The sequence below is a fragment of the Manis javanica genome, chromosome 13, assembly GCF_040802235.1.
Source record: "Manis javanica isolate MJ-LG chromosome 13, MJ_LKY, whole genome shotgun sequence".
NCBI lineage: Eukaryota > Metazoa > Chordata > Mammalia > Pholidota > Manidae > Manis > Manis javanica.
The window spans coordinates 92,625,365-92,642,433 of record NC_133168.1 but is presented as its reverse complement, the minus strand read 5'-3'; the positions used below and the strand labels follow the sequence as shown (position 1 = coordinate 92,642,433).

General features: G+C 56.8%; 2 protein-coding genes across 2 annotated transcripts; both read left to right on the top strand.

The window, feature by feature from the left end:
* The first annotated feature begins 895 nt into the window (after positions 1 to 895).
* On the top strand, positions 896 to 4,239 carry LOC140845809 (uncharacterized). The gene is made up of 6 exons (XM_073220896.1): positions 896 to 1,100; positions 1,851 to 2,023; positions 2,588 to 2,674; positions 3,009 to 3,163; positions 3,303 to 3,480; positions 3,714 to 4,239. Exons 1-6 carry the CDS (start codon positions 963 to 965, stop codon positions 3,955 to 3,957), a joined length of 975 nt encoding a protein of 324 aa, XP_073076997.1. The 5' UTR covers positions 896 to 962; the 3' UTR covers positions 3,958 to 4,239.
* A 727-nt stretch (positions 4,240 to 4,966) lies between these two features.
* Positions 4,967 to 9,491, top strand: LOC140845814 (ral-GDS-related protein-like). Its single transcript, XM_073220900.1, has 9 exons — positions 4,967 to 5,126; positions 5,884 to 6,099; positions 6,437 to 6,540; positions 7,026 to 7,095; positions 7,826 to 7,891; positions 8,234 to 8,305; positions 8,528 to 8,649; positions 8,758 to 8,868; positions 9,233 to 9,491. The coding sequence occupies exons 1-8, from the start codon at positions 4,977 to 4,979 to the stop codon at positions 8,843 to 8,845; spliced, it is 888 nt and encodes a 295-aa protein (XP_073077001.1). The 5' UTR covers positions 4,967 to 4,976; the 3' UTR covers positions 8,846 to 8,868; positions 9,233 to 9,491.
* The last annotated feature ends 7,578 nt before the right edge of the window (positions 9,492 to 17,069 follow it).

Genomic DNA, 17,069 nt, shown 5'->3' with positions numbered 1-17,069 from the left:
ATAAAACAGTCATGTGTCAGAAGGTGGGAAATAAATCCAACAAAAATTCAGGGGCCTTTCTTTTGTCTTAGAGAAGTTTCTACAAGTCTATCATGTGGGCATGCTAAGCTCTCCCTTGTAAGGTGATGAATAAGGTGCTGTATCTGGCCCCTCTTCCCGCCCACATACACATAATGCACAGCAGCCTGGTGGACCACCTCGGATTTCAGAGGCAGCATAGACCTCATTTCCAGTGGGCTACTCTGACCCATTTACTGATTGGTCTGAAAAGCACCTAGTTTGAGAGCAGCCTGGACCTTTGGAAGGTGGAAGGCAGTAGATGACAACACCCGGATCCCCTCTCATTGCCGCCCCTTCCAGGTGCACACCTGGAAACGGCCTAGCGTGAGACGGACTTGCCCAAGATCACAAGGCCCAGACCCCAGGCCTCACTTGCATGGTGGTCCACGCTCCATGCCAAGCCTGCTTGGCATTCTTCCATCTCTGAGTCTGTGCATCAGACACAGGTGACACCAGCCCCCAGGAGCTGGAGGTGTCATCCATGTATCCCTGGGGATGTCCCTAGGGAGGAATGTCTGGCATGACCCTCCCTGTGCAGGTTGGGATGTTGGGCAGGTCCTGGGAGGTGCCGTGGCCTCAGCAGGACAGGGAACTGGTGAGAAAAAGAGGCCTGAGCTCAGCTCTTGTCTCCTCAAAGCTGGGACCCCGGTGACATTGCCAGAGAGCGTGGGGAGGACTCTGGTGGAGATGTGTGTACTCAGGCATGGCAAGGGCCAGGAGGGTGGGCAGTCAGCAGCCCAGAGGGGCATGTGGGCGTGTCTGAATGCAGGGAGGGGCCCTTGAAGAAGTGATGTCTCTGATGACACGCCCAGTAGAACCTCAATTGTGACCCGGACGGAACCCAGCTCCTGGTCGCAGACCCCAGTCCTGCTCACTTGACCGGAGGCGCTCGACAGAGCAACATGCGGTCTTGTTGTGCGGAGCCTTCTGAAGGCGTGGGAGTCAGGGAAGCCGAGAGGGAGAGTCCTCCTGCTCGCTGTGGGCGTTGGCTCAGTGACCTCCTCCACCGCCTCTGTCCGTGTCTCCTGGGGGAGTCCGAGGTAACACAGGGCAGCCCAGAGCGGGCCCCTCCAGGGCCAGGCCACTGTGTGACCCATCCCCTGCTGCCCTTCCCCCTCGCCCCTAATGTGTCTGCGGTGGGCGTGGGGCAGGGGTGGGACTGCAGGCTGGGGAGGAGGGGGGATGTTCTAGGGTGGGAGCTTGTTGTGAGGTGGTGGCCCCCTGGTGGGGCAGTCAGTGTCACAGCTCTGGTCTCATCATTCAGGACACGGAGGTGAGTGTTGGGACCAGGTACTTCCACCCACATGTTAGTCCTGAGCCCAGGGGTGTCCTCTTCTTCCCTGAGGGACTGGATGTCTATGCAGATGGCCCTGTGCGCCTGATCTCCGTCAAGTTTGGGGCCCACGTTGCCCCCTGCGGGGAGGTCCAGGCATCCCCGGGTGCCTCCTCCCCAGCTACCAGGTGCCGGCTTTGCAGAGCTCCACCCTGGGGAGCGTGGAGGAGCTGGTGGATGGATTCACCTACTCCATCTCCCCGGACGTGGGGCAGGCTGTGTACACCCCAGGACCCCGTTCCACACCCGGCAACCGGCCAAGGCCCTCCCAGGGCCCTCCCTCGAGAGTGGCCAACAGGACCACTCCAGAGGGCCTGGAACCTTGTTCCCGGGGGCACCCCGTGCCTCTCCTTGCTCGCACCCCAGGGGGCTGGGGGACCTCAGGTGAGCCACAAACCTCCCTCGTCCTGGTGGTTCCTGGATTTCCCACTGACTATATCCCTGCTGCCCCTCTCAGCGAGATGGTGAGCTAACTCTCTATCGGAGTGAGCTCAACATGAGCAGGGTTCCCCAGACGGGCGTGAGGAGGAGGCAGACAAGGCGCACAGCATGGGAGGAACGAGCTCCAAACACCAGCCGGAGCACTCCCGAGGACGCTGACCAGCCGACCACGGACCAGCGGCTCCCCCGGTGAGCACCCACCCCATCCTCGGCACAGTCGGGCCTCTGCCCACAGCCCGCGGTGTGTCTTGCGTGTCCCCACATGTGTCTGAGCCGCAGTGTGCTCCTCTGATGGGCAGGGTGGCTGGCGATCAGCCTGTTAGGGTGCCCATGGTAACACGGGAGGAGCCTTAGAGGGGCTCCCCTGGCGCCTGGCACTGTAAAGGACTGCCGGCCAAGCTGGGCCACTTCGGGGCTTACTTCTCTGTACCTGATGAAAAGCCTTAGGCCTCACCCATCAGTGGCCTGGAGCCTGGCTCATTTGGAAAAGCACATGGAAAGCAGCCTTTGGAACTGAGGCTCGCGATTCCCTGTGGCTGGGCCCGGTCCTTGTCCTCACCGTGGCCACATGAGGGACCTCTGGGGGCAGCAGAGGGGTACCTGGGAAGGTTCGGGAAGAACTTCCTTCAGCAACAATAGGTATTTGTGCACACCCTTTGGGGACACTTTGCATAATTGAGTGAAGGAAGCAGACACAATACTGGAACCCTGTCCTGGGCCGAGTCGGGTAGTCACTTCAGGCGTCATCCGCAGGTCACGGCCGGGGAGAGTCACGGGCAATGTCCTCAGGGCCTCCTTGAGTTACAAGGGGCCTTACAAGTGGCCAGAGGAACTGCAAATGTGAGCATTCACTGGGTCCAGTGGGGGCGCTGCCCGTCTCACAGAATGGGGGGAGGAGGAGTTTGGGGCTTGGGGCAGGAGGAGCCCAGCAGAGCCCAGCGGTCACCCATCGTCAGATTCCCATGGGCGGACTGATGACTAGGGACTTCCTATTCGGGAGGATGGGAGAGGATGGGGTCCCAGGACAGACACGCAGGGTCAGGAGGGGGAGGGGCAGGTGCCTGGATAGGCAGGGGAGTGCACAGCGGCCAGGCCCACACAAGGGTGGACCCGGAGGGCAGTGTGGCTGGAAAGACCAGGCTTCTCACTCTGCCACCCACCGGCCTTCCCGCAGCCCCAGGATGGGACGGGCTAGGCGCGTTGCCTGGGAGCCCGAGAGTGCGCCCAGGGTCCACCATGACAGCCAGCCTTCATCCACCCTGGAGGGCCAAGTCCTCCACCACTTGGTCCAGGAGGAGCACCTGGGACCCACGGTGGCAGAGCTGGAAGGTGAGGGGCTGCGGCCAGGGGACCGTCTAGGGTGGGCTTCCCAGACTGGGGTTCCCTTCAAGGCAGTGAGGGCTCTTCTCTCATTGTAAGTCAAGGGGAATCAGGCCCGGGGTGACCCTTTCTCTGTGTCCTGCTCCAGACCCATGGCAGAGGCAGCTGGCCCCAGTCCAGGAGCTCCCTGAGACCCCTGTGCTGGAGCGACGGGACGTGTCACCTGCCTCAGCCCCTGCAGAGCTGGAGGATGTCCCAGCAGTGGCCTCAGCCTCAGAGCCAGCCCCCGAGCTGGAGCCCCATGAGCCCACAGCAGGGCCCAGCAGGTCACTCATCTTCAGATTCCCATTGGCAGGATAATGACTGGGGACTTCCTATTCGGGAGGATGGGAGAGGATGGGGTCCCAGGACAGATACGCAGGGTCAGGAGGGGGAGGGGCAGGTGACTGGACAGGCAGGGGAGTGCACAGCGGCCAGGCCCACACAAGGGTGGACCCGGAGGGCAGTGTGGCTGGAAAGACCAGGCTTCTCACTCTGCCACCCCCCGGCCTTCCCCCAGGCCCAGGATGGGACGGGATAGGCGCCCTGCCTGGGAGCCCGAGCATGTGCCCTGCACCATCAATGCCAGCCAGCCTTCATCCACCCTGGAGGGCCAAGTCCTCCACCACTTGGTCCAGGAGGAGCACCTGGGGCCCACGGTGGCAGAGCTGGAAGGTGAGGGGCTGTGGCCAGGGGACCATCTAGGGTGGGCTTCCCGGACTGGGGTTCCCTTCAAGGCAGTGAGGGCTCTTCTGTCATTGTGAGGCACGGGGAATCAGCCCCGGGGTGACCCTTTCTCTGTGTCCTGCTCCAGACCCACGGCAGACGCAGCTGGCCCCAGAGACACGGGGAGGGCCGGCTTCGTGCCTAGAGCCCGTCCCGGAGCTCCCTGAGACCCCTGTGCTGGAGCGACGGGAGGTGTCACCTGCCTTAGCCCCTGCAGAGCTGGAGGATGTCCCAGCAGTGGCCTCAGCCTCAGAGCCAGCCTCTGAGCTGGAGCCCCATGAGCCCACAGCAGAGCCCAGCAGGTCACTCATCTTCAGATTCCCACTGGCAGGCTAACGACTGGGGACTTCCTATTTGGGAGGATGGGAGTGGATGGGGTCCCAGGACAGACACGCAGGGTCAGGAGGGGGAGGGGCAGGTGCCTGGACAGGCAGGGGAGTGCACAGCGGCCAGGCCCACACAAGGGTGGACCCGGAGGGCAGTGTGGCTGGAAAGACCAAGCTTCTCACTCTGACAACCCCCCGGCGTTCCCCCAGCCCCAGGATGGGACGGGATAGGCGCCCTGCCTGGGAGCCCGAGCATGTGCCCTGCACCATCAATGCCAGCCAGCCTTCATCCACCCTGGAGGGCCAAGTCCTCCACCACTTGGTCCAGGAGGAGCACCTGGGGCCCACGGTGGTAGAGCTGGAAGGTGAGGGGCTGTGGCCAGGGGACCGTCTAGGGTGGGCTTCCCGGACTGGGGTTCCCTTCAAGGCAGTGAGGGCTCTTCTGTCATTGTAAGGTGCGGGGAATCAGCCCCGGGGTGACCCTTTCTCTGTGTCCTGCTCCAGACCCACGGCAGATGCAGGTGGCTCCAGAGACACGGGGAGGGCCGGCTTCGTGCCTAGAGCCCGTCCAGGAGCTCCCTGAGACCCCTGTGCTGGAGCGACGGGAGGTGTCACCTGCCTCAGCCTCAGCAGAGCTGGAGGATGTCCCAGCAGTGGCCTCAGCCATGGAGCTTGTCCCGGAGCTGGAGCCCCATGAGCCGTCGGGCTTGGGGCCCATGGCACCTGCAGCAATGGCACCGGGCCTAGTAGAGCCAGACCCGGGCCTGGAGCCTGCCCACCCCTGTGCTGCGAGCACCCGGGATGTGACGAGAAAGGAGGAGCGGAACATCCTGGTGTTTCCCTTCTGCCTGGTGGCCGAGCAGCTGACCCTGGCCTTTGCGGTGAGCGGAGCGGGGTCTCGGGTTTGGGGGTGGGCCTGCCCTGTGTCACGGGCTGCCCCTGACCTGCCGCCCCTGACGTGGACTCCTGTGATCTCGGCCCACGTTCCAACTTCCCCCTGGACTCACCATGTGCCGCGAGAGACTCTCCTCACCCCCAAGCCCTCACTGTCTACAGGGGGACAGTAGGGCTGGCACTTAGGGGTCCTTGCAGACCAATGATTTGGAGCAGAGGGAAAGGGGGCAGGGCCTGGTGGGCTGGGAGGGGCAAGGCAGGGGAGGGGTGCTCAGGGAGGTGCTGCCAGGGCCTTAGGTCCTCGGGCCATTGGCCTGGCAGGCTTCCATGGCCTCTGCACTTCAGAGCCCACTGCCATGGATCTGACTGCATGCGAGACAGACACCAACAAAGGCCCTGGGTGGAGTTGTTTAGGGTGAAACTGCACCTGAGTGGGCAGCGGGATCCACGGGGTGGCAGAATGGGAGGCAGATGCCCTAGGATGGGCAAGCGTGAGCTGCCTTGTGTGGCAGGGAGGAGGTGAGTGAGGGTGCCTGCGAGCAGAGCCCCTCCGCTCCCCACCACTATGGGGTCCTGTGCATCCAGTCCTCGGCGCCTCCTTGGACGGTGTCCGAGGCCTGCACGGCCACGAGGCTCACAGCACGTCCCCAGCTGCCTGGGCTCCAGGTCTGACAGGTGACCCTGCCTGGGAACAGGGGCACCAGGGGCACAGCTGGATGACCCTCCCTCCCTTCTGATCCACAGACGCTGTACAGCAGGATAAACTATTTTGAATGCAAGGCCTACCTACGGAAGCAGTCACAGACGGGAGACATTGAGCGCCTGGCCCCCACCATGCATAGGGTCCTGAGGGAATTTGACACCTTGGTAGAGCTGGTCACCACTACCTGCCTCAGGACCCCAAGCATGACAGCCCAGGACAGGGCCCAAGTGGTGGAGTTCTGGATCCGGGTGGCCAAGGTGAGTCATGGGACGGCCCCCTGGGTCCATCTTGGCATCCTGGTACCTGCTCCCCTCCTTGGCCAGCTCTCAGGATGGGTTCCTACGGTCTGCCCTGCACCGTCCCTGGGCCCCTCCTGCCAGGGGCATGCGGACATGGACTTGCAGGCCCCGGGGGTGGGACAGCCATCCCTGGCCCCTTCCTTGGGTTGAGCTACAGTCCTCCACTCAGGAGGGCTGCACAGCAGGTACCAGGTGGGCTGGGCTCCCTGAGTGTCTGTCTCCTTAAGGTCAGGAGTTCATGGGGGGACAGAAGCAGAGAAGCAGGCCACGCTCTCAGCTCTGTCTTCCCTCCCAGGAGTGTCACGTGCTCAGGAATTTCGCGGCCCTTCGTGCCATTCTCTTGGCCCTGCAGAGTCGTGCCTTAGGTCGCCTGGAAAGGACCTGGGGATATGTTTCCTGGTGGGTAGTCCTGTCCCTGGGACCGGGGCACCTGAGTGGACAGGGACACCCCCACATCTTGCAGTGTCGCTCAGTGGGCTGGGACTTCCTGGGAGGTGGCAGAGCCTAGGGGCAGGGATGGCGGGCTCTTGGGGACCCCTGTGGGTTAGGCCAGGGGTACCTCTGCAGGAATCAGTTTCCTCCAATGTCAGGTGTGGGGTGAAGCCCATTGGAGATCTGGAGCTTGTGCTCTGCAGCAGGAGATCTCTGCCCCAAGGACAGCGACCTCGCCCAAAGCAGATTCACCCCCGGGAGAACTGGGAATGGAGGCCCTGGGTGGAAACATGGAGCCCCTCCACAGGCCACAGATTCCCCAGGGCTCAGGGCCGTGGTGGAAAGCCTCCTGCAGGCTAGTGGACCTTCTAGGATCTCCAGGAAAACGGGTCGGCCCCGAGGCTCTCCACCTGCTGGCCATGTATCTCCCTACTCCTCTCCCCTCCCCTTAGGAGGAGCACCAGGATGTATAAAAACCTGACAAGGAAGGTCAAGTGGGTTACCAGGAAGCGTCTCCTCAAGGTAAATGGGGGCTGGAGGTCTGGAAGGGAGGGGTCCTCGGGGCAAGTCCTCTGCCTTGCTGTGGCACAACTTGGGGGAGGACTCCAGGTGTGCGGGGTGAGAGGGGGAAGCTGATGGTGAAAGTAGGGTCTCCCAGGCCCCAAGGGTCTTGTCTGTCTCCCTCCCTGGCTCCACTTGACTGGGGGCCTGGCATCCAGTGAGGACCCAGAGGACAGGCCCCCGTCAGGGCTGGAGCTGGCCTGGGGTCGGCAGCAGGGGTGGGGCCTGTGACTGAGCAAGGTCGGCTTCTCCCCTGGGATCCCTGAGCTTGTCACTGCCCCTCTGTGACCTCGTGCTCCTCTTGTGCACATGGAGGGTTGCCGTCACCCTGGGGCGTGGGCCTCCCTGGTGAGCAGGGTCCAGGGAGCCCAAGACGCGCTTCAGCTGTGTGCCCCACCCCCCACCTGGTCATGTGAGGGGAGCCGTGATGATAGCCGGGTGACAGTGAGTGCTCAGGGCACCCTGGGAGGCAGAGGGACCTCCCCTGACCCTCTCAGGGTGGCGGCCGTGGCCCAAAGACCCCCATGAGTTTGTGTGTGTTGGAGCTGGGGTCGCTCTATGCTGAGAGCCTGCGGAGGTGGGGACAGCATAGGTGCCAGGGGGCTCGGGCAGGGCATCCATCCACCACGGTCTGGCTGTGGGAGGCACGTGGGAGGGGAGCAGGAGCACCTGAGTGTCCTGGGCCTTGCAGGAGCTGGAGTCCATATTGAGGGCAAGGCAGCGGGACCGCATGGGACCCGAGGAGAGGAAGAGGAAGGTGAGAGAGGCGTGCCGGGGGTCACGGGCGGTGGGGGCGACCCTGCACCTGCTCCTGGTGCCACCAGTCCTGAGCTGCCGACACTGGGGTGACCAGAAGGAGGGTGAGAGCAGCTGGGTACAGGGGGAAGTTGGAGGACAGGTGCAGGGCCCACAGGGCCTGGGAATGGCCAAAAGCCAGCCCTGGGAGGGACCAGGAGGGGAGAGCTGGGCGAAAGGAGGTGGGGAGTCAGCACAGGGTGGTCCAAGGGAGCTGGGGGCTGCGGTGTGGGGTTCAGGGGAGGCTCTGTGGGTGCCCCTGGGGCAGGTGGGGACTCATCACCTCCTCACCCCGGTGGCACAGGGCATGGTCCCCTACCTTGGATTGTTTCTGGCTGACCTGCCTAAAGAGAAACTCCTGGAGCATAATGAGGACGTGAGTGAGCCCAGAGGGAACCGAGGGGGGGGAGGGAGGCAGGATGGTGAGCTTCAGAGAGGAGAGAGCCCCCAGTGAGGAGCCCGGACCTCTCAGCACCGGGCCACCCCTCTGTCCCCCACCTTTCCTGAGAGTGGGTTCCCGTGTGAGCAAAGATCCAGCACCATCCCGTGCCCCACTCCTCACCCCCCCAGTCTGCATCCTGTCCTTCCTCTGCCCCAGGTCGCTACCCTCCAGGACGAGATCATGGTGCACAAGCACATGGCCGGGGTGTATGACCTGGAGAGGGACGAGCACTTCATGTCCTTTGCCCAGGCCATGGAGCCCCTGGACGAGGAGCAGAGGTGAGGCCGGCCGGAGTCAGGCGTGGGCTGCAGCTGCCGGCAGGCTCTGGGAGAAGGGCCCCCTGACATGTGGCTCCAGAGGCTCACAGGTGTCCCTCTGTCCTGCAGCTACAGCCTGTCCTGCCAGCTGGAGCCCCAAGGCCAGGGGGCCGGCAGAAAGGGACTGTTGCAGTTCTTCAGGTCCCACAAGATGTAAACTTACAGGCCGGCCAGGGCCAGGTGAGCTTCTGGGCTGGGGCGATCGGCAGGGGGTGGGCTGCTCCTCAGCCTCAGGGATGCTTTGGGCCATGTTGGGTGTGGGGGCGTCCTAAAGACTGATGGGTCTGGGGTCCCAGCTCCACGGCCGACCGGTCCTGTCAGACTGAAGGGTGGTCCCCTCCCCCTCTGGGACCCAGCCTTCTCCTCTGTAAGTAGGTGACGCTCAGGAGCCTTCCTGTGACAGGGACTCCCTGGGTGCTGGTGATTGACAGGACCCTCCGCACAGGGCGCAGAGCCCAGAGGGCAGTGGGGACGGGGTGGAAGCAGGATAATGGGGGGAACCCGGGATAACCTGCCTCTTCTGCTCACCCGCGTGGCCCTGTAGCTGCTGTCATCGGGCCCTCGGCCCTGCTGGTGTCCTGGCTGCATGTGGAGGAGACCTTCTTCCCCTTCGGGCAGGCGGCACCTGGCGCCCCAGGACCCCAGCCTGCCTGCTGCTCCTCCTCCTCCCACTGCTCATCCTGAGCCTCTGCTGGGGCAGGTGCTCTGGCACCTCCTCCATCGGCCGACTTCGGCATCTCCCCAGGATGCCGCTGCATCCTCAAGGGCCTGTACGTAGCCACTGCCAACCTGGCCGCCTTCGTGCTGTGTCCTACCCTCTGCTCGTGGCCCGCTGGACAAAGGCGAGCCACCCCACCGTGTGGAGGGATTTCCCCTTCGAGTAGGTGGCCTCCCGCCGTGACACCAACTGCTGCCTGGGTGCCATCAGTCACCGAGTCATAGCCACAACGGTCCAGGAAGAGCTGGGGCCCGTCCTCACCATGGCCAGCCTTTCCCAGGATGGACACAGAGATGATGCAGTGCTGCATGGGACCACCGCCCCCTGGGTGCCCAGCGGAGGCATCCGAGGCTGCAGGGGTGACCGGCCGTCGCAGGGTCCCGGGACATGCTCCCAGCGGAGCCCCTGTGCAACTCGCTCCCCTCATCCCTGAGAAATAGCCTCCCCAGGCGCAGTGTGCTCTGGGTGTTGTGTCTGAGGTTTATGGGGACTGGGGGTTGGGGTCATCCCTGTGCCGAATGTAATAAATGCTGAACGGATTGCCACCACACGGCTCTTTCTTCTCAAAGCTCTGCCCCTCCTGCAGACATCGTGTGCCCCAGCCCACCCCACCCCCAGCCCTCAAACTCTATGACGAAGGGGTCCCTGACCTACGCAGGTTTTCCTCCGTCCTCTGTCCTCCCCCTGTAAGGTGCTCAGGAAGAGCGGGGCGCTCCAAGCCCCAGGGCGGCACACCTTGGCAGGACTGGGGAGGGCTGTTCAAACAGAAACTGGACCTTCCTTCCTGACCCCTATAGGTTATGATCAGACACCAAAATCTACTCAATAGATGCCCCGGGGTGTCTCTTCACGTCTTGAACACCACTGCAGATGTCGTAACCCAAGTAGGTCAGGTCCCAGGGCTGCAGGGCGCCAGTCTAGCACTGTCCCATTTAATGACACACAGCTGCCCCACACATTCCAAGAAATTCCTTTCCAAAAAATGTTGAACTTGGTCTCAAAGCACCTCCAAGATGTGCACTCCTTCCATTGGGGGCCTTTCTCTGAGCCCAATTTCTCCATGCTTCACACCTCAGAGCACCCACCAAAGCTCCCAGGTCCCCAGTCCTCCTCCATGGTGCCCCTCAGCCATCCATCCCCAGGCCAGGCTGGTGTGAGGCCCCTGGTATCCCGCTCCTGGCTCCTGGCTGAGCGGCCTGACGTCTGTGACAAAAGGCTGGGGAGGCTGAGCGGAGGCACTGGGCTCTGATTCCCCCCATAACGCTCCCCCAGGGCTCTCAGGATGTGTTCTCCCTCCCAGGATGGGAGGCCTGGCCTGCAGGGGAGCTGCAGGATCAGCACAAACACCCCCTTGGGGGGCTCCAGACTGGAGACAGTCTCCAGGTCTTATGCTGCAGGTGGAGACCCAGACTGGGGACTGGGGAAGCGGAAGTGGGCCCTACTGACAGCCTCAGGTGACCAGGAGACAGGAGGTAAAATTGGGACACCCAGGCCACCCTCCTCCTCCTGGCCCTGCCCACAGCACCCTCAGAGCCATCTGCCTGCACGGTGGTCCCAGGGATGACCTCAGGCTCCCCAGCCACATAGGGAGGGAGGTTTGGGCAGAAGGAGGGCAGATGGGCCTCTGGCAGGGCGGTGGCCCAGGTCAGACCTGTCTTCCTGCACGGCCCACCAGCTTCAACCCTAGAGAGATGAACTTCTGGGCCCAGAAACAAAGCAGTAGGCCTGGGACTGCTGGGTGGTCACTGCAGCCAGCAGTCTGTCCTGCCCCGGTGTGTGCAGGTGCCCAGAGCATGCCACGCCCTGGACTGCTGCTGCTGGAACACCAGGCTCACATGGCTGTGTGGCCACCCTGACTGTGGGCTGCAATGCACCTGCCCCACCCGATGTGTGCTGTGGAGACGGCACGGCCCTCTGGCACCAGGTGCGCGACTCTGTGCCCAGGCACGGGGCTCTGGGGACTCCCCGTCTTCGGGCTCCTCAGAGAAGCTAATGCTGGATTTCTTGTTCACGGAGTCGAATAACGAACTTAGGAAACACTAAAGGTAGGAGAGCAAGTGCGAGGCTTTTATTTAGAGATGAAGCAGGCAGGCAGAGCTCCTGGCTTGCACCTGCCCGGAGGGCTCAAGACAGCCCTGGGTTTCTGCGTCGTCTAGGGGATTTACAGGTGGTTGAGAGACAAAGGGTAGGGATGCAGACCGGCTAAATGGCCCCCAAATGCTTATTTTTGAAGAGACAGTTAATTTCTTATCAGTCTTCCAGATTATTTTGCAGAGTTAACACAAGAAATTTACTGCTCTGATTCTTTCCCAGAACAGCAGCTTCTTGGTTTGCGAGCATATCAATCAAGACTGCCTGTCCTGCTCCCAAGGTAGCTGAGTCATTGTCCGCTATGTTAAGATACCCATTTTTTGACTTCTTGGGTTTTAAAATGCAATCTTATCTTGAAGATGGAATCTTTTCTGTTTTTACTATGTTGTTTGTGACTGGGCTCACTTGCCATTATTACTTGCCTAGGATGCAAATTGTTTGATTAGGGCTAGAGGAAGAAAAGCAGCATCTGGGTAAAGTTAAAGAAAATAAGCTGGGCCTTTTAGCAGGCTAAAGTAAATTTTACAATAGTGTCATTTAACTGACACAATGAAGACAAGGGCTATGCTGAGGTATTTTCCTATCTGGGGGATATTCAAACATTTCAGGCCAAGTTACACCTGGGCTTTTAGTTTTCATCAATCTCACAGAAGAATGCTTATATCACTTTAGAGAATTAATGTGACTGACTTTGCTTAATTGTTTCATATGGAGTTTCAGTAGGGGTTTTATTCCGGAGGCCCCCCCTACTCGGTCTGCACCCACAGTCCCTGTGTCACTACCACTGAGGCTCCGTGGCTTCCCTCCCCAGCTGCTGCCATTCTCTCCTTGTTCTTCCTCCAGGCTTCCCTTCTGCACTCTCTAAGCTCTGTGTTCCCATGCTTGGGGCACCCCTCTCCCCCTGCCCTCCCAGCCGTCTCCTTTCCCCATCCCTCCCCTGGCCGGGGACTCCTGTTAGGAGGGCGTTGTGTCTTTTCCTCGGTTCTTGTCCCTGCCGCAACCAAGAATTGAAGGGCAGGAACACAGTAGTGTGGGCTACCTCAGAGAGAGAGGCACACTGAAAGGTTGCCGGTTCCCCCTTTTAAGGATTTTTCAGGAATGTGACAAAGGGCTAGGGGTGTGGACTTGTTAAGTGGTCTCAAGATGTTTTTCTTTGATGAGACATGAAGTTTCTTATCAGTCCTCTGGGTAATTCTGCAAAATTAGCTTAACACAAGAAATGCACTGCTCGGATGCATGTGGGATGCATGTGGGAGCATATCAATTAAGACTGCCTTCCTTACCTCTAAGGTGGGCTGAGTTATTGTATGTTCGCTAAAGAGTATGTTAAGTGTGGATAAAATGGAAGTTCCTGTGGCCAGGATTCTCACCTGGGCCTCGTCAGCTAGCTCACTACACGTGTTTGGGCAATATGTTGCTATTGACTCTATAGAAAGAGCTTCCACCCAGTGCTCTGGGTGACACGGTGACACAGCTGCGAGGCTGCAGGAGAGCAGAGCAGAGGCTGGAGTGGTGGCAGCACTGAGGTCAGAGCCCCAGAGGATGTCTGTGTGGGATGGCTGTGTAGGCAGAGTCCCAGAGGACTTGCTGCATGCAGACTCGCTCTGAATGGATGGGATGTTAGTGATTGAAAGTTGGGTATAACCCCTTCACCCCAAGAACATTTTACTGTCATTTCTTTGGTCACATTGAATCCATAGTGAACTTTGCCCAGGGTTGAAACCCACTGGCAGGACATTAAAAATCTTACTTCTTAACTTCCTGGGTTTTAAAATGCAATCTTAGCTTTAAGATAGAATCTTTCTTGTCTTTACTATGCTGTTGTTTATGGCTGGGCTAGCTTGCTAAGTGAACTGTCCAGTTCGCAAATTACTTGATTACGGGATGAAGGAGGAAAAACAGCATATAGGTTTAAAGTTAGAAAAACAACCTGGGCCTTTTAGCATGCTAAAGTAAATCTTACACACGATTACAAACAATTAGCACAATAAAAACACAGACTACTTTCCTTCACCTGGGGAATATTACTGATCTCACTGTGCATAATGCTTAACACAGAGTTCTGATAGGGGCTTTCCTTGCACGTAGTCACACTGCTCTGACTGTAATTACCCTGCCTTGCTTTTTCCAGAGGCCCCCACCCTCACCCTATTGTGTCTAAGCCCAGGGTCCCTGTCTCAAGCTGAGCCTGGGCAGCGACGCAGCCATGGGAGGAGGAGACTTTGCTCGGAGATGGTGAAGATTCAGGCCTCTGCAGAGTCGGGGGGGGGTGAGGATCTGCGCCTCACCTCTGTTGGCCCCCAAGTTTTCTCCTGATGGCCCCTCTGCGACTGTGCCTGTCTTAGGTTGTTCCTCCCTTGAGGAGTCTTACCTGTCTCTGGCTAGCCAGCCATCCTCCCGGGCCAATCAGGGCGAAGTGAGGCATGTGGGTGAGAGAGAGGCGGTGTCGGTTTTCTGCCTCCTTGGCTGTTTATGCCTCCGTGCCCAGTACCTGCTTTAGGGATCCCTTGCCAGCCGGCACAGTCCCAGCTCAGGTAATGGCTCAGGTAATATTGAGGCCATTTTTTATAACGTAAGATATTTCTTCCAAAACAACACAGTAGTGAAGTTTCAGAAAAAATTTGGTTTGAGAAGGAAGGAGAAAGATCACAGAACCAGCAAACAGGAAGAAAGATGAAAAGATTGGAAAAACCTCAGCGCAAAATGCTGGGCATAGCTGGGAACTCTCCCCCTTCTCTCTTTTACTGAAGTTGTAGGTGATGTTGGGTGCCGAGGGAGGCAGACTTCTGCGGGGTGGTGTTCACCCTCATTTTGGGAGCTGACCGCTGTATGATGACGTTTGACCAGCTGTGTGGGGAGCCAGCGAGGACCTGTAACAGACACGCCCTCGCTCCCAGATAAGCACCACTGCTGGCATCTAGTTTTTTACCAGTTTAAGAATAAGAAACCATAAATGACAAAAGACTTGCAATTTACAATGGTTAAAGAGCTGAGGAAAACTTACAATAAGACAGTGGATATAAGGATATTTGGAAAAGCTGTAATGTAAAACACTGAATAAAGTTTAGCATTATTCCTTTGACAGTGCTTTCCAGGTAATTACAGATGAGATAAATGTAAGCCAAATTAGCCAAATTTTCCCTAATGAGGAGAAAAAATTCCTCTGGCATGTTCCAGGGGGCCTCTGGAAAATAACAAGAGTTACTTAGAGGTAAGAGCACCTTTTTGAATTTGGTGTTGGTGAGACAAGGGACCGTGGTTTCGGCAGAGTACGGTGAGGGCCTCCGGAGAAAAAGCAGAGCAAGATCATTACAGTCAGAACAATATAACAATGTGCGAAGGAGTCCCTAGCGAAACTCTGTGATAAGCATTACGCAGTCAGTCACACTAACTCTCCAGGGTGAAGATACCAGAGTAGGAATATAGACATTCTTCCGTGAAATCAGTTCAAGCTCAAAAGGCCAGGAACGACTCGGCCTGGAATGTCTGCGTGTTCTGCAGATGAAGAGTCTCTCAGCATAACCTGGGACTTCTCTTTATCAGTTAGATCATGACACTGTAAAATTTACCTTAGCTTGCAAAAAGGCCCAGCTTATTTGTAACTGAACCTGTACACTGTGTTTATTTCTCTGATCCTAACCAAGTAATCCACAACCTGAGCAAATGATTCATTTAGTAAACAAGCGCTATAAACATCTCAAAAAGTTAAGAAGTAAGATTCTTAACACACTTTAGCAAACAGGGAACAACCCAGCCCACCTTGAGGTCAGGGCAGGTGGTCTTAATTGACATGCTCCGAGAGGGACAATGCTATCCTGAGAAAGAATCACAGCAGCAAATTTCTTCTGTTACTCAGCAAAAATGAGCATTCTGAGAACACTCAACAAGTCTGCACCCCTAGCCCATTACCCCCATTCTTGAAGATCCTCAACTGTGCATATATCCCCTAGACAATGAGCCTACCACGGACTCTCGTATCCGCCCCCTGGCGTGAGCTGGGAGCTTAGATAGGCTGGTGAAGACCAGACTCTATTCAATACCCTGGAGATGTTACTTTTACAAAGGCAATGTGCTATAAACAATGTTTTCTCTTCTATTTATTTTTCCAGTCAGCTCACACAATACACTTCTTGTTACTGAGAGCCACCAGTAGGGAAGCTCACTGTAATTAAAAGATTGATCTTCTGGAAACAATGCTTAATAACAGGCATAAAAAACTGTGAGTAATTCTGCATTTTAAAACACTGTCCTCAAGTTAATTTAACCTGAGCTGTTTGTGCACCACATGGAGAGTCTAGAATCAGTATGTACAGGCTGAAATCAGTGGACCACAGAGAAGAGGAGATAAACTCCAATTGCCCACTTCATTGAGATCAGGGGAGCCTTGTGAAAAAAAAAGCAGGGAACACACATTTTATATGAACAGATGATAACAGCTCAGATTTGCAATGGCAACTTTTTTGTATTTTGCGTGTTCTCTAAAGGAAAAATCTATCTTTATGCACAAATGCACATATATTAATGTGTGTGCTGCAGGTATAGTGGGAAATACACTTGGTATCTTGAAAAGACAAAAATAAAAGTGGTTCTCAGCAAAAAAAACTCAAAAAAACTCAACAAACTATTAGCACACCAAATTCAAAAATACATCAAGAGGATCATATACCATGACCAAGTGGGATTCATCTCAGTGATGCAAGGATGGTAAAACATTCGATAATCGATCAACATCATCCAGCACATGAACAAAAAGGAGGACAAAAACCACATGATCACGTCCACAGATGCTGAAAAAACATTTGACAAAATTCAACATCCATTCATAATAAAAACTCTCAACAAAATGGGTATACAGGGCAAGTACCTCAACATAATAATAAAGGCCATATATGACAAGCCCACAGCCAACACCATACTTAACAGAAAGAAGGTGAAAGCTTTTCCTCTGAGATCGGAAACAAGACAGGGATGCCCACTCTCCCCACTGTGATTCAACACAGTACTGGAGGTCCTAGCCGCGGCAATCAGACAAAACAAAGAAATACGTGGCACCCAGATTGATAAAGAACAAGTCAAACCGTCAGTATTTGCAGATGACATGATATTGTATATAAAAAAACCCTAAAGACTCCACTCCAAAACTACTAGAACTGATATCTGAATTCAGCAGAGTTGCAGGATACACAATTAATACACAGAAACCTGTTGCTTTCCTAGACACTAACGATGAAGTAGCAGAGAAATCAGGAAAACAATTCCATTCACAATTGCATCAACAAGAATAAAAATACCTAGGAATAAACCTAACCAATTAACTGAAAGACCTACCATACGCTGAGAACTACAAGACACTCTTAACAGAAATGAAAGAGGACACTAACAAATAGAAACTCATCCTGCGCTCCTGGCTAGGAGCAATTAATGTTATCAAAATGCCCATCCTGCCTAAAGCAATCTACAGATTCAATGCAATCCCCATCAAAATACCAACAGCATTCTTCAACGAACAGGACACATTTTTATGAGATAAAAGGCACAGCATTTCATCAGGAAAAAGCGTGAAGCGTAATCT